This window comes from Saccoglossus kowalevskii, chromosome 19, assembly GCF_978046115.1.
Source record: "Saccoglossus kowalevskii chromosome 19, keSacKowa6.1, whole genome shotgun sequence".
NCBI classification, from domain to species: Eukaryota; Metazoa; Hemichordata; class Enteropneusta; family Harrimaniidae; genus Saccoglossus; species Saccoglossus kowalevskii.
Genome location: NC_140659.1, coordinates 20,985,622 through 21,011,937, shown reverse-complemented (window position 1 = coordinate 21,011,937; position 26,316 = coordinate 20,985,622). Strand labels below are relative to the sequence as shown.

Sequence of the window (26,316 nt, the reverse complement as noted above, 5' to 3'; positions counted from 1 at the left end):
TTTGATTTGCTGAACAAAAACTGTCACTGCTCTTTGTACTAATTGCTGTGTTTTTCCGTCTCCAGCTACAATTGGATAAATCCAGTAAATATCTTATACAATGGTGACTTCAGACTTTAAATAAAATAATCTGATATCACATGGACTTGGGATGTGTTCAAAACTTAACTGTATAATTGCATGGGGCTCTGCCGCATTGCATAATCTGTTAGTTATTTTTCAACTTCAACCCCAAAATATTTAGCCTATAACATTTTTTGCATCAACAAATTTATAGGCAATATGGGTAATAGTTATTATTAAGAACACATTTGTACGATTAACTTTTTAATCTATTGTTCTGAAATAAAATTTAAAAAAAATATATGCATAAGCGCGTGTGTGAATTGTGGAAAACAGGGTGACCCCCCCCCCCATTCGCAAAATCAAAAACAGGGTAACCTCCCTACTGATCCACCCCCAGGCCGAAGTAACTGACCAATCCCTAACAACAGCATACGTCCTAGCAATAAAATAAAATGACTGAATGTTTGTTTGCGAACTTTGTATACGGTGCCCGGTTTTAGTTATAAACCGACGTTAGCTTCACGTTCATGTCCTACCATGGCAACAGCCGAAAACATATTGCTAGTTTTTTTTTAGTGGAGTGGATCGCCAACCGGCTTGTTTTCATTGGCAAAATCGTTCAGCAACATGTTTGGCATATTAGGTGTACATCACATGGACTACTACGATTGAGAGAACTTTATGTATGTTGAATGAGTTTTATAAACCCCGAAGGGCTCTTGGAAGATCCACCTGCAGTAAAATTAGCGATTGCCATGGAGGCGCAACCATCAACATCAAAATCCCAGGAGGTTTCTGCTGGCGACGTTACCCAGTTCCAAATAAAGATCACCAACGCCAAATAAGCAACATTTTAACCGGTAATCAAGATTAATTCAATCCACGGCTAACAAGCAACATCACAAGTGAAGTTGTAGCGTGAAGCTCAGCGACTACTGCTGACAACGTAAGTCATGCTTGCGTGCCTTCACCATTGTATTCAAACGAATCACGTGGTGTGCCGTTCTCTTTCAAACCCGGGATTCGATCAATAGGGGAGTTTCAGTAAAAAAACACATTGCAAATCATGCAAATTCAACATTTTCAAACCAGTATACTAAAACAGAAATGCTCAGCGATGCAAAAGAAGGGTAGATGTTACTTTTCATTATATACATCTCTGTTGATACAATCCCTCACATATTCTATTCCCAGTTATACCTGCGTAAATGGATTAGCCTCTTTTGATGTTGACATTCAGACTAAAATCATGTGACAGACTGTTAAAATTGGCTGTTGCATACACTTTCGCCGGTCTGGACAATGTGTTTAGTTAGCTCGCATTCAAGTAACAATGCCGATTTCCCAGTGGGAGTGAAACTATTCGACTCTTTCATTAAAAAATAGGGGTGTTTTGAGCAAAAAACCGAATAACCCTGGAGTGCACACAACACACTGAATTTCGGAACAAATCTTGCATTATTTACAACAGCAGAATACCACAGAAATATCAGACGAAACATGGAAACACTATATATATGTATTTCGGCCTGAACCCTCTCTATTGCAATTCCAGGAATTACCCCCCATATGTGCAACCATTTCCCACCTTGGTACCACCCAAGCCTGAAAACAAAATCTTAATACCACGCTGAAGCGTTTGGTAAAAATCGATACGTAACAGCGTTTCCATCCACAACTTAACTATGAAAAAACTCCTAAAAATAGCTAATTATGTGGGCTAATCCCTGATTGATTGCTTCGGGAAAGGGCTCTCTTACATCCAGTCAAAACGTGTTCGCAGCGAACGACTGAAAAAAACAATGTCCTGGCAATTTAGTCGCGCGCATCCGAAACAACAAAAATACATCCAAGTTCACTTCAAAACACTTTTAACTCACTCGTATCTCTCTCATGCGGGTCAGGGGTCTCACCTAAATAAGTCCGTGTTCGGTGAATAGCCTTTATCACGTCGCCGGCGTCTCTGAACTACGTGCAAACTGGCGGTAATACTTCTGATCCCGATCTTCGTGTAGCCACCTTGTCCTGTACGGCGTGCAAGTCTGTTTGTCTTTGAACTGTTATCTTCGTCCCGTCTCCTCTCGCTTTCAGATTTCCTTGCTTCACCCACTTAGCTCTACACCAACTGTGCTCAAGTGTTCACAAGTTCAATCCCGCAACAGATTCACTCCGATGATACTGTCTACCAGCTATCTCTGGCAGGAAAAATCACCGTCCAGTAGAAAGTTACGTTCACCAACTTGAACGCGTCCCCGGTCTCTCCTTTCTCCTTTTTCTCTTCCCTCGACGTCTTCCAAATCAACCCGAACTTGGTCTCGTAACGGTTACATCATCATATAAGAACACGCCGGGTGATCGTGATATGAACACCGCGGTAATTGTAATAGTTTGTCTGGTGGGTGTTTGTAGTCGGTATAAAAATTCACTTCAATGTAGTCCAACCTGTAAACTCACAACATCACCAAGTACCAGCTGTAATAATTAGTGGTGCACTAAGGTGACTCTCAAAGCTGTTTCCATGGCAACACACTTCGTGCGGTTCCTCGCCGTCGTTGGTTCCATGACGTGTCGCTGCGCCTCCCTACTCATGCGGCTACTCAATGATCGTGGTAAAATAAAAATCCCCTGTACACAATCATGTCAGAAACAAACGTCCCTATCTCGACGCAATCACAAAAACAGTGCTAATTATAAAAACTTGTTACCATTGACAAATGTCATGTGTAACACTCTGTTTACGTTTGTTTTGTCGATTGAAATATATTATGACGTCGGTCACATATTTAAGCGGGGAAGTCGTCACCTGCGCATGCGCCAGATAGCCATAGCGTGTCACTGTTTACAAACAGGCATTTGTTATCGTCGCTTGGGACTCAATTCCCGCGCGTGTGCGGGGGACGACCCTCCCGCTTTAACCACTTGAACTTACTTTAAAATCTAAATATTGTTACAGTTTTTTCAGCGTTGTAGGTGCAATTTCCCTATTACATTCACACCTTCAGGCGGGCAAACATCAATCTTTATATTCATATGCATTTTCTCATCTGTAATCATTACGTTACGTAATCTATTATGACAAAGTACAAGCTTCATTTTCGTTAACAAAGCCGTTCTAATCAATACATACTATCTATGCAAGATCTTTTTAACCAACGTATCCGTATCGGGATTGCAATTAGAAAATTTTCAGAACCTTGAGACGCATAATAACTAATTTCCCCAAAATGCTTTTAATCATTTTAAGTTTCATTACGGATATTTTGATTTGAACAACCCTGTGTGTGGTCTAGTGGGCTTCATACTCAAAAGTGAATATACAGTATACTAAAAATCTGCTAACTTGCCAAGCTCACTGAATTCGTATTTGGGAGAACATTGGTTATCAATATGAATATCCTAAATAATACTACGTGACGTGGTATATATATTACCTCAGTGCAAGTCCGTGCTAAGGAGCTGTGTGTGAACGCTGCTACTGTTGGTTCTCCTTCTAGGATGGCTAAACCCCACTGGCTTTCCAGCCATGTTCGTTCGCTCGCTACGCCTGTAAGTTTTGCTTGGCTTCAAAGCATTCGTCAAGTCACCGGCCTCCCGTAGAATTTGAAAATAACTATTACACAGAAACGACAGTCGCCAATAACATCTACCTTGATGGTTTAAAAACACTCAAGGGTTGGGGTAACTATACGACTACGCAAATTTACCCCGGGTGTGCACCGCTAGGCACAGTTAATCCAGCCGGTCCACAGTGGCGATCTGGCGCAGCGTAATGCATGGCCGCGGCGGACATTGAGATGGCGTACCAATCACGGTGATCCCTGGCGATCACTACAATGTTATTCCACACCACACATCAGTCACTCGTCTATTCGCAATGTAAATGTTTTAAATACAATAATGTTTGATGGGTTAAAACTAGTTTCTTACTTAGTTTTCTATTTGAGATTGTGCAAACAATTTCCAGACATATTAAATTATTCAGATTCATGGCCAGTGACTGTGAAACTTTTCCGTTCACTGTGGAATTTTCCCAAGATTTTCCGATTTTTAGAGGCAACAATCCCACTGGTATTGCCAACGTTACACAATAAAAACAATAATGAACTTCCCGCGAACCCATCATTGACTTAAGCGCACTTCGTGCTCCATATATGTCACACAAAGTGAGCTTTCGCCCATTATGGGCATGTGGCCTAATTAAAATCCATAATTATCGTATCTAAAGCACTATCAATGCAGCTAGAGAAATCCATCAGTATGGCCCTGTAACTTGAGTGCTGCTATACCGATTGTTCAAAAACTGTTCTTACTGACGTGATTGAAGCAACTTGTAAAATTTGTTATTTGCGATGTTGATAATAAATTTCTTCGAAGATTTCTCTTAGTCAATTTCACTCCTGAAAAGAGGGAATGGGGATGTTAGCAAATGGAAAAAAATTATAACTCCCAATATATATTTATTGAAGCAATTTATAAACTACCTCTATGGTCTGCGTGCACTTTGGAACGTCCTTCGTCTTCTTTTGAAATATCACGTACATTTCTTTTGTTCATGTTTTTATTTCACAATTTCTTAGTTTTTTTTTTGTATTCAAGTGGTCACTTGAAAATATGTCACAACACTGTCAACGAATGATGTGCGTGAAAGTTCTTTGCCAGATCAGAACGGGGGATTTCATCTGTCCAGTTTATTGTGTGAAAGCTTCTCAACCATTGATGTCCCTCGTCATGCTGTCGTTGTTATATTGTCAGTTAATACTGCAACATAAATATTCCCAATGATGCACACATGGGACTAAACTATACGTATTATAATTCGAAAACACAAAAAACATTGATTATGATAAGATTAACAACATTTACATGAATAATTCAATAGCAAAACACGATCCGCTCACACGCTTTCATGTGTGTTGAAACATTTTTCCTGGAACATTATACCGTTAAATTTCCAGATAAGTAAAAGAACGCTGTCCCAATCAACACTAATATATATAAGTCAACGTAAGTGGGCTCTAACTGATGGTATATCTGTAACTAAAGACAGTGTTTCAGCTGACTTAATTTGTTGTTCTATGTGTACGTTATTTTGAAAACATACACACTTCCCAATTCGTTGGATGATAATTAACGCATAAATGGGCATGCATTTATTAGTACATGTAGTTGATAAATCGCAACTTATGTATAATGGTGATGCAATGAATACAGTTTTCAGGACACTTGGCTGTGATTTTGACAATAAAATGAAATTATATTTTTATTCTGAAATATGTACGGCTCAATTTCAAGAGAAAATTGATAAATGAAAAGACGTTTATCTGAAGAAATATACGTTTATCACAGATTGAATACAACATTACAGCTACAGTAATTGCATTTTATGCAGACACTTTCGAATATTATCGTTTGTCCGATCATTGCTTATAAAATTTATATTGTTGTTTATAAACGTATTCGAAACGTAATTGATTCTCAAAAACTCTTTTTATATTGAGATATAATGCCGTGATCATGAATGATGACTTACTTATGATTGTGCTTGGTATTTTATTTAAAACGCTGATGAGTGTGTATTTACCAATTTCAAATCACTTCCCATGACCAATACTTTTTTTCTTATTTATAAACTTCTGTTAACGAGGACTAAATTGATTACTAATATCGATGTCCTTGCTCTATGAAGTCGACAAGATATTAAACCACTCAGACTTGCTTTAAAATCTATATTTTGTGATAGATTGTCGACGTTTACAATTACATCTTCAGGCGTGCAAACATCAATCTTTAGATTCATATGCATTTTCTCATACGTAATGAGAAATTATGACATGTTTCACTTCACCAATAACAAAGTAACTGTTATTTTACTGAGTCGTTCTAATCAATATTTGTTTTATCTATTCAACATCGTTTTGTAACCAAACTACCATGTCTGGATTGCAATTAGGAAATTGTCTAAATCCTAAGATACATAATAATAAATTTGCAAGTAGATGTTTTTAATCATTGAAAGTGTCTAGCACGCCAAATTAGGGATATTTTAATTTGAATGCGGTGGGTAACAATACCCCGAAGTAATACTGCGATTACAGAAGTTTCTTTAAATTAAATGGTTGCGTTATTTGAGAAATAAATCATGTATCTTAAGATGAATTCTAGATAGAATGAATTATCCTATTTTTGGGGAAATAATATATATACTGGTTTGAAACATTTTCCCCGTTTTTATCGCACGTCTGATCAGGGTATATTATTTCTGATCATTCAATGAAATTGAAAATGGTATTCTTATATGCCATTATACCAAATGAATGACAAAAGTGGTTATACAAAAAAAAAATTAAACTCTATGGGCGTTTTGGCTATCTGTTATCAAGTACTGTCAAATCAATTTCTGCTTAGATATGTCTCTAACGAATGGTTTTGATTAAATTTAGCGTATTAATACTAGCCTTTCCTTGCCCTTGTTTCGTTTTTGGCCAACTGGCTCAAAAAACAGACCTCTGACCAGTCAATGGGTTGTTAACCACAATCAGGCCTTCCAGGATTATTTACAGTTAAACGATTAGCTGGGCTTAGCTATCGCACATTATTCAAACCTATATTTAATAGCCAATAATGTACTTGGCAGAGACTAGTCTCAGTGAGTTAGTTTATCTTGCAGTCACAAGAATACAACTCCAGTGTATTGTATACCTTTTTTGCGTTTGAGGGTATCTACCCTGCCGTAGGTGGCGTTTTTCACTGACGGATATGTAAGGCACCTTGTCTGTGCATCAAATGTCCATGTTCTCATTTCAAGTGATTTTTAAGACGATTTGGTCGGTCTCAGGTACGTGAGTTCACCTTTCAGCTAAGAGTATCATGGGGTAACATACACAACGGGTGCATGAATTAATAGTATTCATTATTATGCTGTTATGATGTGAGGAATATAGAAGGCCGAGTTTTGAAATGTTTATTGAAAATATTTATGTGCAAGATTTTTATTCAAATTCGGACATGTTTATATTCGTAAAACAGCCATTTGTATTTTGTATTACTGGTCTCATGCCATTAATCAACCAATGACCGTTTAAATACCTTGCAAGAACCAATGAATTTGTTTTAATATTTTTTTTTCTCAGGTGCTCTCTGTTTAAGGGCGTGATCACCTGGTTCAAAGGTGCACGGGGGCTATTGTAATCCCCCGTTTCTTCCATATTCACGTGATCGCTTGGCAAAACGTGACTCAACAGTTCTATACCATGAGATATGCTGTATGTATGCCGCCCTCAATATCGGTCATTTTCATTCATGGTGCATAATGAAATATAGTCTCAATGATTGTGGATGCGCCATCAAAGTTTTTTTTAACCTGTCAAAATCGAACAATATACGATGCAGAATGTTATTAAATAAAAAAAGTGTTTTTTTTAAATAATGTGTTAATATTAGTGGTTAGTGTACGTTTAACTCTAATAGATTTTGTCATTTTTGTTATCGATTATTTCCGACACACATTTAATGATCATTATTATCATGTCATTAAATTATCATACATCAGTGTGCCACTTGTACTAACTAGGGTGTGTATTAGAACAGCAAAATGCCTTTGCCTGTGACGATGGCTGATTTGGAATGCAGCAAGCATGCCACAATAATCGGTCATTTTTTGGTAAAATTCAACACCAATCCGAGTCGTTCGTAAGCAAACATTCAATGTTGATAATTGTTTTATTGTAGTTCTCTTACAGTAATACACTATACATTTTACTTCCTATCTAATTTAACGTAAGCCCGCTATGCAGGTTCAAGGCCGATTAGACATCATAGCGTGATCGTCGATTAAACGCATACGGAGGGCTGTCGCTATATATATTTCCCCGAGAGATTTTGAGTCGCTCACATGATGTGCGTGGACTACTCAAAATCCCAAGGAGAAGTGGACGTATTCTATTGTCCGAACCAGTCAAATGTGGTTCACACACAACATTTAGATTCTGGTATCCCGGCATAAAAACAACAATTAATAAACAATATTTAGAAAAAAGTCAATATATATAACAGTGCTTACATATTCAAATCATAATAACAATGATATCAGTTACCGTTGTTATTCCGCATTCAAGCGAGGAGTCTGTGGCGTTGAAATAAGCAACGTTTATTGTTTGCAGTCTGTAAAATACCATTTTTTTCACAAATAAAAAAAAAAGAACTACATACTCATCAAACTTCTGACCATGCACTCATTCTAAATATAGGTGTGTTGAGTGAGGGCGCTATTTACTATTTATTAAACAGATATATATAGAAAGAGAGAGACAAAGACAATTTTCAAGCGCCCTTCACAAAAACTGTTTATTTTACTATAATATGCATAACTTTTAAAACATGGCCTGTAACTCTACAACTTCTCAATTCATATACCAAGTATACTAACCATCCTAGCATTACATTCGGTTTTTGTGCGAAATTATTGTTTTATTTTTTTGCCATAGTAAATTACTGAAATGAGAACAATTGTGAACAAAAATTAAGTAAAACAGACATAATACTCACGTGCATTATTAAAATGGAATGACGTTTGTGGGCCTTTTGTAATCATAATTTAACATTCCCTTCTCCAGTCCATGGCTATATTTTTTTACCATTTCAGTGTGTACCATTTCTGTATTCAATGAAGTGTATTATACTATATTATTGGACAGCCATTTTTTGTTTATAAAGGGTGTCCTGTGGTTTATTCCCAAAGATAACCATGTATCTATCTATAGTAGCATGGTATCATGTTGTTGATTTGTTATATATCAACGGTGTTTGCCTTTTTTATTTTTTTTTATTTATTTGCTTAAAACATACCGACGACAAAGAGTTAAGGTCACTAGAACAGATGTATAAAGGGGAAGTTGACACAATACATAAATTTGCTTGTAAAATAACGTAATGACGTCGTCGATATCTCAAGTAGCAAGTCGCTCGTGGTTGCATTGTGACAACGTTAGCGTTGTACCCCATTGTTATGTGATAGGTATTTTTGATGGTTAAAAACCTTTCACTTAGGTAACCGGGATTCGGTCATTTCCACGCTAGGCTGACAAAAGACACACACAAGCTTCGTTCATGTTCCCAAAAACGATTCTCTGCCAAGTCCCTGGTTTTCACCCGAGACCGCATTAAATCAATCTTTATTTCTTGTCACTCCTTAACCAATTACAATCAGTATAAGAGACTCCAAGGCCTTGCCTTCAAACAAAAAACCAATCACATGAAAGTTTTACACATCATAATCAATTAATTACTCGTCAAGCTGTCTAGAAAAAACACTTCTATATATTGTCAACACTAACTAATATTGATGGGGTAATAGTCTCGCACTAACATTCCACAAAGATACCACCTTAGTTAAAATCGCAAACAACATTGGTTTAGAATTACAGCTACTGTATTATATCTTAAAAACTGCAGAGTCATAAGATGTTTTTGGTTGATTTCGACCAGCTCGCCATCTGGTCTTGTCATTAACCTTTATCAGTATATGTCATGGCAACCATTGTCAAACTGACTGAAATATAAATCATGATACAACCCCCTGTTTTACATTATGCATGTTCTCCGAACATACCGTTCCAATACCAAGGATGTCATCACATTTATATTTCACACGTCAAATACATCAACAATTGTTATGCAAGTAAAATACACTCCAATATAACAAAATACATAGTTTCAAATGAGTAAATACAATGATTACATATGGTAATTATAATTTCAAATAAAAAGCTATAAATTTAAACACTACTGTTATGATTCTAAAATACAATAGTTATATATATTTAAATAAAAAGATTATGAGGTTAAATACATTGGTTATATTTTCGAATATCCTACTCTATCAAGGAGAGGTCCCAGCACTTCACTTGCTATCCCAATTATTCAGTCTTGGGTTCCCTATCTACTGCATACTAGTAATATCCCTGGGAATCTCGGTATATACTTCAGATAGACCTACCAATAATCTATAATGATTCCCTACCCCTTCCACAGCCATGCACTTACTATCTTTCCACTTTGGTATCTTAACGGCTTTGGGCAAAGGAATTACACGTTCTACACCATGAAATTTGTATTTTAAATCACCCCATTCGATATTCAACACAGACGAAATTATACCACGTTCAACTGTTAAATTCTCGATCACGGGTCGTTTTGCAAAGGCCAGATGACTCGGAGACACGTACAGGGTCATAACATTTACCAAGACATACAGCTTGTCATTGGATATCTCTAAAATTAACTTAGTATGGGGCAATTTAGGTGCACGATACATTATAGAGCGATTACGATAACACTTGCACAATCGAATAACCGCCAATATTAATAAGAATCCTGAACGTTTCATTTCGAAGTTGGATCATGGAACTCTTCAAATCTCGCAAGGGGTGGTCCGTAATTAACTCGTCTACTGGCAAGTATAACGTTTTAGCCCGGGCCCTGGGAAGGGTTGCAATCAATATGCTCAAAGTTCTCACCTTACAAACTGTATATACTGACAAAATCAGTGACCCTGTGCATATAATAGCCAGAATGGTTTCAATTATAGTAATAGTTTTGACTTCCAAAAATGGTAAGGCAGGGGTTTCATCCATAATGTCGCTAAATAATTTGTCTGCTTTAGAATAATAAATTGGTTTATTTTTCCTTAATAAATCTGCCGTTCTGTTTAAATCTACCACCAAACGTGCGTCAGAACGTACAATTTCCTCGAAATTCCCTCTGTTAATGGTGATGTTAGGGAGTTGTACTCGCCACGGGTTTTCATACATCGATTCCCCCGTAATTTCTGTCAAATCATCTGGGTCATAAAAGGGTATTAAAAATGTCAAATTTACCGGATGCAGAAACGTGGGGGCCTCGTCTTCTGTGCAACTAGTTAACAATGGCGATATATAGTAATTGACGGAGTTTATAGCGCATCCACAGGGCAATTTAATTATACACATTGTACAACCTTCAATAGGCTCAGGGCTTTTATCCCCGCATGCTATTAACCATTTTGTATCATTGCTATTCACCAAAATATTCCCCTGTCCGATTTCGAGAATCTTAGGGTCATATACTGGGTTGAGTATTAAATCTATTTTACATGTGTTATGAATTTCCTCTTTATTATCATAGAACAAGGCCTTCGTACACGACGACTTACGCATATTTATCATGGTAATTACAGAGGGACAATCTTTTACTGTCAGACCAGTACAAGACGAAATTTGGTCTGTACTCATTTCAATGTAGTAAGTTTCATCTTCATTAACCCCAAAATACTCTGCAACTGACGTTACCTTCGTGCGCCCGTTCTTTGCTGTATTATTGTCGAAATGCTGAGGTTTATCACCTAAATCATAAGGGAGGGGCATAGGCATGACTATCACTTTATACACTTCGAATATGTCGTTTTTTATTGTAATGGGGATTCCAACCTTTATGTACACATTATTGTCTGTACGCCGAAATGTCACTCTCGCATTATGGTAATAATAATTCAAATTCGTGTATGCTATATCAAAATTAGGATATTTCTTTCGTAGTTTCTTTCGCACTGCCCTTAAAGCATCCCCTAACACTCTCGGTCCTACCAACTGCAAAGGTAACCTTTCTTGTAATAACACGTCAATCGAACTCACCCTACGTTGTGTCTCCCTTTCAAGTAACTGTAACGCTTGCAGCCGTTGAATAGCATATCGAAACATTAAATGTGTGGATCGCCGTTCATAATTTAATTCTTTTTCTAACGCTTCTTGATTTAGTTCCATTCTGTTCAAGCGCTTTCTCCATTGCGATAAATCAGATACGATCGAATAAATGGCCTCATGATTTTCCTTAATCCCATTCAGAGCATTCTCTATTCTTTTATTCGTTGTGAAAACATATGAATTCAAATCATCTTCGTACACAACAATTTGATCTGTCATAACCTCGGTGGAACTTTCCAATGCCGCTACATGTCGTCTCAAAATATTTACGTCGTTCGACGTGGCCGTTCCGAATAAAGATTTCGATACCTTCCCTACAAAGTCTAATAATCCCCTTTTTTGTCGTTCATTTCCCAAATTCTTTTTCTCTATCTTTGGAAATAACACACGAATCGCTCGCTCATCTCTCGAAATATGATACATATAGATCTTATTGTGTTGTTCGACTAACTTTAAAGTTTCCCCGTATTCCTTACAAAACTTCGGAATGAGGTGAACTGTTTCGTTCGAACATAATGACCCATTCACACTCATCATAGAAATATCTAAATAAGGTATTGCGAACGTATGATGCCAGTACGTTAAGCTGTTATCTATGTTTGCTACCCGTTCAAACAATACTCCATAATTGGGGCGCAGAACATAATCTCTCATCTGCACGGACGGTTTCCATCGTACGACCAGTAATACACTAATAAATATCAACGCTATTCTCATCTTGACATCAATTTCTCGGGAGACATACTATAAATTAGTAATGAAATGAAAAGAAAGGGGTATGACATATGATAAATGAAAAATCCGTGGCCAATTCTCAATTTGCGTGGTCGAATTAAGTACCCACCTAAAGCGTTTCCTATGTTCTCATCAAATTGTCCATGGCGTCACCGCCCGGCGTCTTCATGAAAGTGTGACCCCCCAACACCAAACCCGTACGTATCTATAGTGCGGACATCACACCTCCATGTAATTTAAACTTAGGCTTTATCATGGATTCTTTCCACGCTCTTTGAGAAATGATCTCGTATGAATGAATTCGTTAAGTATTATCGTTAGTAATGAATGATGTGCGTCCCAGGGCCTAAATAACACTCGTCTTGTCACACACTAATCTCTTTTTAATATACTTCTAAACCATTAATCAACTTTTCCCGCCTTCTTTTATTCGCTTTTGTCGACCCCATAAGGGGTATCGGATGGTCTTCTAAAAATAATCTCGCCTGTTCGTTTAAATTCTCATAACATTCCCAAGAATTTTGATCTTTCGGGTACCCCACCCATTTAATAAGATACTCTTTTCTACCGTTCCTCAGCCTCCCCTTAATAATCTTTTCGATACCAAAATATCCGCTATTCTTACTATTCATCTCTGTGTCTCTGGGCCCTACCGAATCATTTTCTCCTTCGGGTATATCATCTAAATTAGAAACATTTTCTCCAGGAATTTCCGTTTGAGTGGGTGGGGGTTCACTTTGCATTTCCGTACCCCTCTCATCAGCATTCACGGTTTCAAACTCAGGGGCTTCCCCAAATATATCCCCTTCATTTTGTTCCTCGCGTAAAGCTCCGCGTTTCAGTCTGTTCACATGAACTATATTTTTAAATATTTTCCCATTGCATACGCATTGCAATCGAAAGTTTACAGGAGATACTTTTTCGAACGCGCGATATGGGCCGTGCCACCGATGTTCTAGTTTTTTACTCAATCCCGATGTTGCTTTAGGCGTGTACAAATAAACAATATCCCCAACTTGGAACGTACTTTCTTTCGCTCTCCTGTCAAAATAATATTTCATTTTTTCTTGATTAGCCTCAATGCATTTTAAAGCAGTCTCATGGGCAACCTTTAATTTTTCTTTCAATAATTCCGCATAATCTCGGGGTACCTTATTCTCTTGTTCTGGTTCTAATAACACTGTGTCTATTGGCAACGTCGCCCGTCTCCCATATGTTAAGTAAAACGGTGTTTCTTGAATCATTTCCTGTTTAGTTACTCTATACGCAAATAACGCGGCCGGTATAAATACATCCCAATCTTCCTGTCTAGAGTCGCAAAACATACTTAATATTTGAATTAATGTTTGATTAAAATGTTCCGTATTCGCGTTACATTGTGGGTTATATGGCGTCGTGTTTGCTTTTCTGATTCCAAACATTTGGCAGGTCGCTTTGATTACTTCCGACAAGAAATTTTGACCCCTGTCTGACAAGAGACATCTTGGTGCTCCGTACCTGCATATAATTTCATCAAATAGAATCCTAGCTGTTGTTCGAGCATTCATGTTTTCCGTCGCGAACGCCTCAGCCCATTTCGTAAAATAATCAGTAAACACGATAATATACCGATTTCCCGCCCGAGTTTTATGCATGGGCCCAATAAAATCAACTCCGACCCTATGCCAAGGGGCTTCTATTTTTAACGGTATCAAGGGGGCCTTGGAGCGTAGTTTAGGAGATTTCCTAGTGGCGCAATCTACACACGTAGACACCCAACTATGGATTTCAGAAGCCATATTTGGCCAATAATAACGCAGCCTGATTGAAGCATAAGTTCTTGCAAACCCAAAATGACCCGCCGTTACTTCATTGTGAAATTGTTCTAAAATGCGATTTCTTAATTTATGCGGAATGACTAACTGTTTTACGCAATCCTGTTCTTTACTAAATTTACCCTTGGGGAACCAGAGGTGATATAATTTTTTTATTTTTCATAACATATTCGTCTCTAGTATATGCTAATATTTGCGCCTTGCGCGGTTCAGGCGGTAGGGTCCCGTTTATTAAATAATCTATTATTTGGCTTATCTCTGGGTCGGCTCGTTGCATTTCGCTAACATTACACCAGCCTGTGTCTGCAGGCGTTCCACCGACTACATTTTCTTCACAATATACGTCTACTGTTCCTTCATTATTAATTTCCGGTTGGACTTTATCAGTTACTAAGGATACTATTCCAATCAAATCATCGTCTTCCTCTAATTCTGTAATCGTTTGGGGCCCCTCATAGGTATGTCTAGACAATGCATCCGCGTTTTGGTGAATCTTACCGGGCCTATGTACAACTTCAAAATCATACTGTTGTAGGGCAATAACCCACCTTCCGATTCGGCCCTTAGGTCTTACTAACCCAAATATATACTTTAAACTTGAGTGATCTGTTATTACCTTGAACTTTGCGTGCCTTAAATACGGGTCGAAATATTTAATTCCTACCACTACGGCCAAAGCCTCTAATTGTGTTATAGGATAATTATGCTCTGCCGGGGTCAACGCCCGCCCGCCATACGCAATAACTCTCTCACGTCCGTCTTGTAATTGCGATAAAATAAAACCGATGGCTTGGCCAGAGGCGTCGCAACTTAATATAAATGGCTTCTCAAAATCGGGGTATGCCAATATAGGCGGATTTGTTAGCGCCTCTTTCAGCTGTTCGAATGCCTGTTGACATTCTTTCGTCCATTCTAACGCAATATTTTTGCTAGTCATTGTATTCAAAGGCCTGGCTATTTTCGCATATTGGAACACTAACTTTTTATAATAATTACAAATACCTAAGAATCCTCTCAAACTTCTTACATCACGTGGAACGGGGAAATCCCTTATGGCTACACATTTTTCTGGATCTGCTCTGATACCGTCCTTACTTATCACGTGACCTAAATATTTAACCTCTTTACACGCAAAATTACATTTTGATAACTTCAGTTTTAAATTAGCCTTTCTTAACCTTTGGAATATTTGATTCAGGTCCCCCAAATGTTTCTCAAAAGTATCGGAAAATACGATTATATCATCTAGATAAACTAAACAACTCTTCCAATTCAATCCCCTAAGCACAATATTCATGAGCCATTGAAATGAATGTCCACTCCCAGCGACCCCCATCGGACATCAGTTAAATTGATAATTCCCAGCATGGGTCGTAAATGTAGTGAGTTCACGACTATCTGGATGTAGGTCTAATTGGAAATATCCACTTTTTAGATCAAGCGTCGAAAAATATTTGGGTTTGGCTATTCCTAAGGAGTCAAAACAATCCACTATTAAGGGTAAGGCGTATGGTTCTAATTTTGTGATTGCATTCAACTTTCTATAGTCGACACAGAATCGATAAGCACCCCCAGGTTCCGTAACCAAGACAACCGGAAAACTCCATTCCGAAACAGAAGGTGAAATTATATCTTCAGATAACATATCATTAATTTGTTTTTCAATCTCCGATCTTTTTTGAGGAGTGACCCTGTATGGCCGACAACTAATTGGGTCGGGGTCGCCTACTAATCTTATTCTATGTTGGATTAATTTTGTGTGACCCATATGTCCGGCAATTTCAGCAAATATATCTCCATTCATATTCAGAAGTTTCCTTAACCTTTCTTTTTGTTCAGAGTTTAAATCTGCCCTCGCCATGTCAATATTGAAAGGGTTTTCTGTTTCACTAGGGTGATCATCGTACTTGAACTCATTCAAACTTAAGTGCTCCCCCTCTGAGCCGACGTTAATTATGCCAGTATCCGGGGTCAAACATTGTATCATTCCAACTTTAATGCCTCAAGGAATTTGAATTTCTGTGTCTAACGGATTCATTATTCTAATTGGCACCTTATTCTTATGTATTTCAAAAATGCCTTTTGCAGTCAATAACCCGTACCTAGATAAATTATTCACGCACCTATTTTCTGCAATTACCCCATTTGGATAATGATATCGAGTTTTACAAGTCATAATTTGCTGTGTCTTGGGAGGAATTGTAATACTATTTTGTGTCCATATTGGCGACTTTGGTCTCAAATGAAACTTTCGGGATGAGAAATCAATAACTGCTTTATGTTCCGCTAGAAAGTCTGCTCCAATTATCACATTACTTTTTGTATTGTCGACAATGTGGAAAGGAATAGTCACTTTTTGATCCGCTATTTCTGCCTTAACATAGATTCGACCTCTGAGCGGAACTATTTGACCGTTCACAGTACGTGCTGAACTTCGAAGGGGGGGGGGTATATTTTACGATTTCTCAAGTTTGGAAAGTTTCGTATGAAACTTCTTGAAATAACTGAAATCTCAGCTCCCGTGTCTACCAATGCCCATACATAATCATTATCTAATTTTACTTTAATTAAACTATTTCTATAGATATCGGTTGATACTGAACACAAAAGAGAGCTGTCTACCATCCTTTTCTTATGGCTAGTCTGTCTATTCTCCGCCCTTACTAAAATAGACCTTTTGGATTTAAATTATCCCCTTGTTTTTCGTTATCACAATTTTTAGCAATATGGCCTTTCGCCCCACAACTATAACAAATTATGTCTTTCGAATTTCCTTTTTGTGCCCCTTCCCGACACTCTCTCGCCCTATCATTGCCAGAAATGGACAATAGAATATGGTCAAGTAGCGATTTCCTGTCTATCCCAGTGTAGTGACTACAATTACATGCAAAATTATTCAAGACAACAAATGATGTCACAGACTTTAAAGGTCCATTGTTCAGCCTAATGAGGGTCTATTGTTATGTTAAGTAGTTCACAGCTTGGGGTTGGGAATAATAATAAGTGAGGTAATCTTTTGTTTCCTTTGTTCTGTGCCCACTTAGTCTCTTATCAGTAGGCAGTTAGATTCAGTGTGCAAACATATCTCTGGCTGTCATCATGTCGCATATTGCTGGTATAAGAAAGTTGGGAGGAGTTACATTGTATTTGTTAGCTGATCATACGAAGTCATCTAATAAATGGTTGTGGTTGCCAGAGGATGAGATACCCCTTGGTACACTCTTAAGGTGGCAGTCAAGACATCCACCAGCGAGATACCTAATACAAGAATCTGTGGACAGACTAATCTTCATGGTGAGGCAAGCACTTAGTGCCCCATTAAAAGCAGTATATTCAGAGACCATTCCTATGCGTCGGGATGTTTATGAATTTTTATTTGGTGGGGATACTGGTATCCAGCAGTACAGGAAACGTCTACATCGTTTTGATCCCTGCGATAAAAACATTTTCATTCCGTCATACTTTCCAGATGGATGGTCTGAATATACCACATCTTTGGGCACTAAATGCAAAGTGAGCAACATAGAGATGCGGGCTATTCTAAAGGCGAGCAAGCCCCACATTTATGTGAGTGAAAAAGATGTCACAAAGGAGGTGTACAGAATGGAATGCATAGCTGTTAGAATAAGCAAAGACTGGTGCTAGTGGACTGTTCACACAAACAAAACTGCCCTTTTCAGGGCCACCACATACTCCAAAAAGAGAACTACTGTTGTTGCTTTTGAAATTGTTTTTATGTAATAAATTATTAAAATAAAACATGTTTCAACCATTTTTAACACCCCCACCCCAAGTGCACAATATTTAGTATAAATCACTCTAGTTTCAATCCTTTAATAAGTCTCTCCTGAAGTGTCCTCTTATTTCCAGATACTCCAAGGTGATTGGTTCGGCACTGTTCTTTCAAAGCCAGGACAGTCATTTTTAAAACATCTGCTCTGGAAAGAGGAGTAGCAGACTCTGTGGCTGCACCTTCCATAACTGGAGAGCTTGCTTCATTGTCACTGGGTGTTGAAGGCGTTAAAACCCGGTCTGTAAAATCTGGTAGTGAAACTTCACATGTGGACACATTAGTACTACTGATGCAGGGTCTTGTGTTTCTTAAACTGTAAATACCTTCACTCCAGTAATTTTGCGTCCTTTTACAGTATTCTCTGCTTTTTCTGCGCATAGAGCACAGAGCATCTTGTCTACTCTCCGACAGTAAAATATCGGCTGGGGCATCTGCTTTGTTACTTCTTCTAAAGTAAACCTTTCTTCCTTCATCATTGTTTTTCTCAACACCTGTAATAGAATTAATACATATAGTTCAAATTATACAATTACTACAATTAATTAAGTGTTTTGTTTATGTTGAAATACCATATTCGTTCTATGACAATCACATCACACCTACTGCATTTACTGCAATAAAGCAAATATGGTAGAGCCAAAATTTATTTGATGTACATCTCTGATGTATGTACATCAACCAAAAATTAGCTGTATGATGATCACTAAATCACTAAAAAAAATTGTAAACATCTCAAATTTACGTAAATACATGCGCTACTATTAGTAGCAAAATATAGTTTAGTGCAACTCCTAGTAAAACAAGAAACACTAAATAATAAGGCTGATATTGACATATTTCAGACAAGTTCAGATTTATTAAAACAACATTGAAGGAATATTGTCTGAATTACAAAAATTAACTTGCCTTGCCCAGTAAACAGTGTGATATCTCCATGTATCTTCATCATCATTGGTACATGATATGCCAATATATGCATGTAAGGAGTAATTCGTTCCTTCTGGTAACCTGTGCATTTTGTCGATAAAGACTGGAACAGCCTGATCCACTCCTTAGCTTTTTCTTGAAACATGGCATAATCAGGTTTTGATTTCATTAGCTCATAGAGCTTACTGAATTCCTAAAATTAAAAAAGTCAAGTCAAGATTGTATTCAATACAGGTGGTATGAAATGATTCAAAATAGTTTACAATCAAAAGGGGTGTTACCACAGTCACGTGTGAGCACATCCTCCTATGTCATACTCTAGATTTGGATCATTAGAAGCAGGTGCTTTGCAGGATAGATTGAAGGGGTCAGTGTTTTATAAGTTTAAGTGCAATTTTTATTCAGGAAATGTTTGATAAACAACAGACTGTAATCAGTCAACGCGCATTCCAGATGTACATGTCACGAAAAGATAAATTACTGACTATCCAACCACATGCACCAATACAGTTTGATAAACAATTATTTATGTAAGAATTGTTTTTATTTCATTGAATCCATTGTATTTACCTACTTATTAAATTATTGTCACAAGATGATTAAGGCATATAGCCGATGAGCATACACCAGTGTCTTAAAAGTATGGCAAGCTTCAAGTCGCACACATCCCATGAGCCCATTTCATACACTGTTATAAATGCATTGATAAGTACTGACCTGCCATATAGTCTTAACTGTAGCTGATGTTTCTGGTCTTAAAAATCCTTCAAAATACTCTGGTAGTGTCTTTAATAGTTTTTTCTTACTATCACCTGTCAGACTTGTCCAATCAAGTTCAGCAGATCCTTTTTTCTGCCATATTGAAAAAGTCACATGCACCTTATTATTGACAGCATCAAGAAGTGCTTTTAATGAATTTTTCTTCTCCTACAAAGAAAACAGACAATAGGATATGTTTTGAAATGACATAGTGACGGGCAAAATAATTGCATGACCAATGTCACCAAACCCTTTCTACAATGACTGTGACCGTCATACAATTAATGGTGTTGTGAGAATTACCTCCTACAGTAAAATAGTGCATTCAAGGCATTAAGTAGGTCCAGCATGTATCTCCTGAAAACATACCTTGGAAGTTTCATAATTATGAATCAAAAATGCATGAAATAACTTACATTTAAGTCTAGTTCATGGCATTCTAATACCACTGCTCTAATCAGAATATCCATTATCCTTAGTAAAAGATGTAGCTCATCAACCGCAACATTTTTCAATGGGATATTGAATAATGGGTCTTGATAAATGGAGAAATCACCTTTCAAGCGGATTAAACTGTCCAAATCTCTGCAATGTGGTGGCTCATTCCAGAAATCATTGTGTTTACTCATATCGTGTCTGAAATAAGAGATTGATTGTAATTACTTGTATATATATTCATGAATGCAGATGATGAATAAATTCATGGCAAAACCATGATTGGTAATACAAGTATTCATATAGGAATGTGATGAACTAAATATAACATTGAATTAAGCTATAAGATCTTGTGCAGGATGCAAGATCAGGTCCAAGGTTAGAATGTATATACAGGAACAACAAGTTCAATACTGTGCATCTCTGAACAAAATAGCGATATGAATCATGTCATTTAGCTGTCAGTCATAAAAAAGGAGTTAAATTTATACTTCAAAACAAGTTACACTGTGTCTAGAAAACTGAATTGCTAAATTTGTTTGTAATGATGACCAGAGCAGATGAAAGGAAAAAGTAGTCTACCTTTGTATTCAGTCTAGTATTTAGATCAACATTATTATTTTACATTAACCCATTTGAACTGTATTTTTGTTGTGTAAACTGACTCGTACTAAATATGTTTTTATACAAAGATGCTGGATATTGCCGGTGTGTTATTTGTATACTCCAGTTATTGTGACAAATCATTCCCGGGTGACTCACTAGTGTTTATTTTGATAATATTTGTTGGGTATAACTTGCCATGCTACCAATTGACATTTGTATACCTAGCAGTTCAGTAGCCAAAAAGGAAACCAGACACCCAGACTTAATTCAGAGATTCACAAACAACACCCCTGAAATCTGAATTCTGTCACAATACTATTTACTGAGCAAGATCCCACATCGAATACAGAACTGAATTTGATAATTTAACATGAAATGATGTTGGACTCTTACCTCTCATCTTTTGAACAATAACACCAGGCACAAGCATAGTTACTGGTTGCTCCTTTCAAACCTAATACCATCAATATAAACTAGAGAAAATAATATTTAGAATAAAATTGAAATTATCATCAAATAGTGTATTGTGTATAATTACAACAAAGCTATATTACTCAATTCCATTTAAAATGTGTCTTCATGAGAAGGGTAAATGTACCTTATAATCACCACCAAGATAAAAATCCAGGTCTACAGACTTCCCGTCAATTGTAATGGTTGGGTTGGACACCATCTCATTGACTGAAGTAATAGCATCTCTGAAGGAATCCCTTATTGTCTCATAGCACTCCTTCCCTTTGACACAAGCTATTGTATGGTTTCCTAGAAATAAATTCCCGATATTGTCATCCATGCCTACAACAATTCATAACATCTCCATGCAAACAATATCTACAACATGGAATGAAATGTACAGCAACAAAAAATGCATTAAAGCCAGACCTATTTCAACCATACCTTGAGCACTCTTAACAAGATTTCCTCTATTGAGTATACTAAATGACAAAAAGTTGTAGTTGGCACTTCGCGACATTTGCGCACCATCACCACTTATTTTTACCTGAAAAAGATACGGTATGAATAAGTCTGTAAAATATGGAGCATGGAATATATACAGAACACAGCAACAGCATACAAATATGACAGCAATTTATATAAATTCATGCATACCTGTGTAAATATACCAGGAATTATTGAACACTTGCACAACTTAATTGTTTTGTGTTCATAAGAATTTTTGAATTCCAAACTTGAGAGCAGCAACAATAAAATATATGATATAATGGGTTTCATGAAGGCATGAAATTGTTTTAGGCCAGACCAAAACAATTACTTGTTCATCGGACCTGTGCATACCTATCATATCGCATTTTTGATTTTTTTAATTTGCATTAAAAATTCACTCGACCATTGGTGGCGCTGTTACGAGACTCTCGCAAAGTGCGACACTTCAGGCTGACAGATGTCTGTGCGTCTCCAAAATACTTTAATCTGATCAGTCGGTTGCTCTATTTATGACAGCAATGTCTACTGCTATCTTATCTGCATTGCTTCATAAAAAAGATTCTATTTTTGCACGTTTATGGTGTTTTTTTATTTAAATATGCACTTCATACATGACACACACAAGTTTCTGCTTCACTTGCAACTTTTGTCCACTTTCAACTTTTTTAAGCCCCCCCCCCAAAAAAAATCACTCTTCATTTCTGTTTTAAGCCAAAAAAAAAACTTTGCTCTTGCTTCCAACATTCGCCACTCAAAGGTTGTTACAAGAAATATCCGATGAACAAGAATTTTGTTTGGTCTGGCCTTACAGACATTTATCCCAACAGATAATACCTACATGTATACCTTACTCGATTTACTGCGATGAATGTTTTAAAGTAATTTGTTCACTGAACAAAAAAGTACAAGCAGTAACATTATTGATTGGCAAAGAGCGTTGAATAATGGAAGTGAGCAAGTGTCATAGAATAGGGTTAAAGGTTACCTGAGTTCTATACAGGTGGTATTCATTTGCTTGAGTTTGAAATCAATATTTAAAATTTATAAACAATCATGGATATTTCTATATATTTTATAAGGAACAAATCCATGCCTTCATGAAACCTGGTGTACATATATAATTTAATAAATCTGAGTTAATAGTATTGCAAACAAACACATACCTTAATAGTCCTCTGATCATTGTTTTCTTCACTCCAAAACTTTCTGATCTCTTTTCGAAGCAGGTCCTTGAAATTTCTCTGTGCACCATATCCTTCTGGGACCGGTTCAATGTGAGTAACGTCATTCAAATCTTTTCGACATTGCTTAATTAGATAACTTCTCGGCAGCTGCTTACCACAGGTTGTCATGGTCATTTCATGGTAGGCCTCGTTTGAAATGCAGAATTTATCTAACAAATGTTGCAGTTCAAATAACTCTATTAATTTGTCTTCAGACAAACTGGTCAATTTTTCGCTGGCAGCAACGTCAGGAACAGTATTGTTTCTTATGCTTTCGGGTTGTATCTTTTCCTCCACAATGTTGTCGGCCACAAAATTAAAAATAACATCTGAATTTGTATCCGATGTTGCTGTGAGGTTTTGCACTGTAAGCCCAAAACTCTTCATAAACCAGAGTGAAACTTCTAGTTTAGACTTAAGTGTTTTCAATTTTCTTTTCTTCTGTTTCTCCTTGAGGTCACAAAGTTGCCTACCATTGCACAAACCTTTACCCTGTATTGTGTTTATATATTGTTCTAGGTGTTTGTTTACCAACTTTTCTTCGATGATTTGTTTTTTTGCGGTGTTCAAGTCTCTGACATTTTGCGACTGCATCTCATTCAGGTTCTTCAATTCTGTTTTGATATTGTTGTAGCTAACAATATCACTTCTGTAAATATGGATTTTCCATTCTTTTTCACGAGCTTCTTCCTTCTTTTTTGTGTTCTTGATGACTGAAAGTGCTTTTTTAACTTTCTGACTTCTTGTTCTTAACAGTGAACCAAGCCGAGGGGATTCTTTTTTCAAACAAACTGGATGACCTTCAATAGAAAGATCTAACAAGGCAACATACTGTAGCTCAATTTCATGGGTTGTCCCGCGGAGTTCATTCGCCCACTCTTCCAACGTTTTCCATTTCATCTTTAATGCAAATAGCACATCAGAGTTGTCTTGTGAAGAACTAGTCACCTGACTGATGTTTGTGTCACTGAGCACTGCCTCAGAAAATTTCAGCCGACCGTACAACGATTCTAGATTATCAGACATTTCTAAAATAGAAAATAAATGTAATATATAAAAATATATATCATGCACATTTTTTAATTCTAATGTCTCTGAATTCTGTAAATGTTTACAAGAATTTTTTGAAAGGATGTGAAATGTTACCTAACAGACTGAAATGCTATGATATCTAATATTTAATCTGAAAATATTCTTGCTAATTTAAAGATTTTTTCTGAATTGTAGAATATGATCCTGTTAAATCCATAATTTTTTATGGCGGATTGTTTAGACATAGAAGTATATTATAGTATTAAAAAACAGTAAAGGGTCTATTCTCATTGTTTCAAGCTATGGTAATTATTATTAATAGAAAACCAAACATATACAAATAATTTTTGAAAGTTATTATGGGAGCAACACATTTCAGGGAATATTGAAGAATATAAAACAAAATTGCACACAAATTTGAGTAGGCAAGTCTTGTGGTTGAAAAGTTGAAACTGTTATTATTCCAACATAGTATAAAGTACTAGTAAGCATTATTTGGCGGCAGTTGTCAACCACCCAGGTGCTCCAAATAACGATTCAATAAATAGTATAATAAATACAATGTAACATACATACCTTCAATGATTAAAAAATCAAACTCCAGGCTAGATAGCGCAATAAAAGTCAAGTAGTGATATTATGTAATAGCGGTGTAGACACAGTAGTGAACTGAAGAGAAATGACGACGTTGGTTGTGAATATCATTGTTGTCGTCGAAGGCGATTGATATGCAGATTACGTTTGTCTGACACATTACAAGACAAAAGTCGAGACTGTCGAAGAACAATACACAACTAACAGACAGACAGACGTCCTGATGAAACCCCTCTTTTAAAAAAAAGAGAAAAAACGATCGGTTATCACAGCGATACCATATGTTGATCTCGTGGGCTGACCTTTAACACCGAAAGCAGTATGGCGATAGTGGTTCGCATTCGAAAGGTGGGGTGGTTTCACACGGAATAACGGACATAATTCGAAATAAATCTTTATTCAACTTACTTCCTGTTGTTAATTGGATTAAAACAGTTAGATATGCTTACAACTGGATCGCACATCTGAGTATAAAAAATCCAACATTTTCAACGCTAATTTGGGCTGCGAATACTGCGTGTACAACTGCGTCACCTACGTCGCCGAGTTCATTGAACCAGGAAGTGTGCAAAACGAAGCGAACAAATTTGAAGAGTCACTTACGTTACGGCATTTTCCTATTTTTAAAAATAGAGTTTGTCACACAAATACACATCGTCCATTGGTAATACACTGGGCCAGTGTAGGATTTATCATCAGGTTTTACGACAAGTTGGGCATTCAATGGTGGAGTTTTAATGGGAACACTTATGACCTATCGAAAGCTTGAAACGTCAACTGTTTATTACGAAGCGCACAAAAGAGAAAAAATGAAAAATATAAGCTCAAAATAATTGTTTTCTTTAATATATAGTTTATGCAATGCATTCTCTATGGCACATCCTGTGATGTTTATTTGACCGGGGAGCACTGGCCACGGGCGGAAGTCGGCCATCTTGTCCACCCATTTCTGGCAATGGACCCCTTTTGCCACAATTATAACAATTTCCACTGAAATAACTTCCACGGCTGTAACAGCCGGCTGCTGAATGACCCTGCTTATTACAAATGCCACATCGGAATTGTATTGAATTTTCTACCTTGGTAAGTTAGGTTTGAACCAACCTGACTCTCTGGTCCCATGAACTGCTGCGGGCTGTATACGTACTGCGGTCGATGTTGTTGTAATAATTGTTCAGTTTTCTGTGCTAACCTTTCCACGCTGAATTCAATCGCTGATAGATCTGCGCCATTCTTTTTTTTCTCGCCTTCCTGCATCTGACAGGCTATCTCACTCAGTCTGGCTCTTCGTCTCGCTTCATCAATGGTTTGAGGCTGATGGACAATCACCTGACTCTTGATGTCATTCCGTAGCCCGGCGCGAAAATAACGTAATTGTTCTTCAGGTGTTTTACAAAGTCTGGCACAACGCGACTTGATATTTGCCGCATAATCTTCTACGGATTCGTCGGCCCCTTGTTTTCGCTCAGACAGTTCTTGTTCTAGTATCCAGTCTAAATCAGTGTTTTCAAAATATGCAATAAAGGCCGCAGTTAAAGCTTCATAATCATCTCTTACTTGGGCTGGCAATTCATTTACCCACAACTCGGCTGGGCCAGTCATCAACATTCTGAATCCTGCCGCTTTTCTATCATTCGGCAGTTGGTTAAAGT

General features: G+C 37.1%; 1 protein-coding gene across 1 annotated transcript; it reads right to left on the bottom strand.

The window, feature by feature from the left end:
* Nucleotides 1–18,062: 18,062 nt before the first annotated feature.
* On the bottom strand, nt 18,063–24,981 carry LOC146730627 (uncharacterized). The gene is made up of 9 exons (XM_085493638.1): nt 24,647–24,981; nt 22,979–24,066; nt 21,768–21,870; nt 21,469–21,632; nt 21,264–21,343; nt 20,246–20,465; nt 19,788–19,997; nt 19,050–19,263; nt 18,063–18,634 (listed from the first exon to the last, which is right to left on the bottom strand). Exons 2-9 carry the CDS (start codon nt 24,062–24,064, stop codon nt 18,165–18,167), a joined length of 2,547 nt encoding a protein of 848 aa, XP_085349764.1. The 5' UTR covers nt 24,065–24,066; nt 24,647–24,981; the 3' UTR covers nt 18,063–18,164.
* Between the last annotated feature and the right edge of the window lie 1,335 nt (nt 24,982–26,316).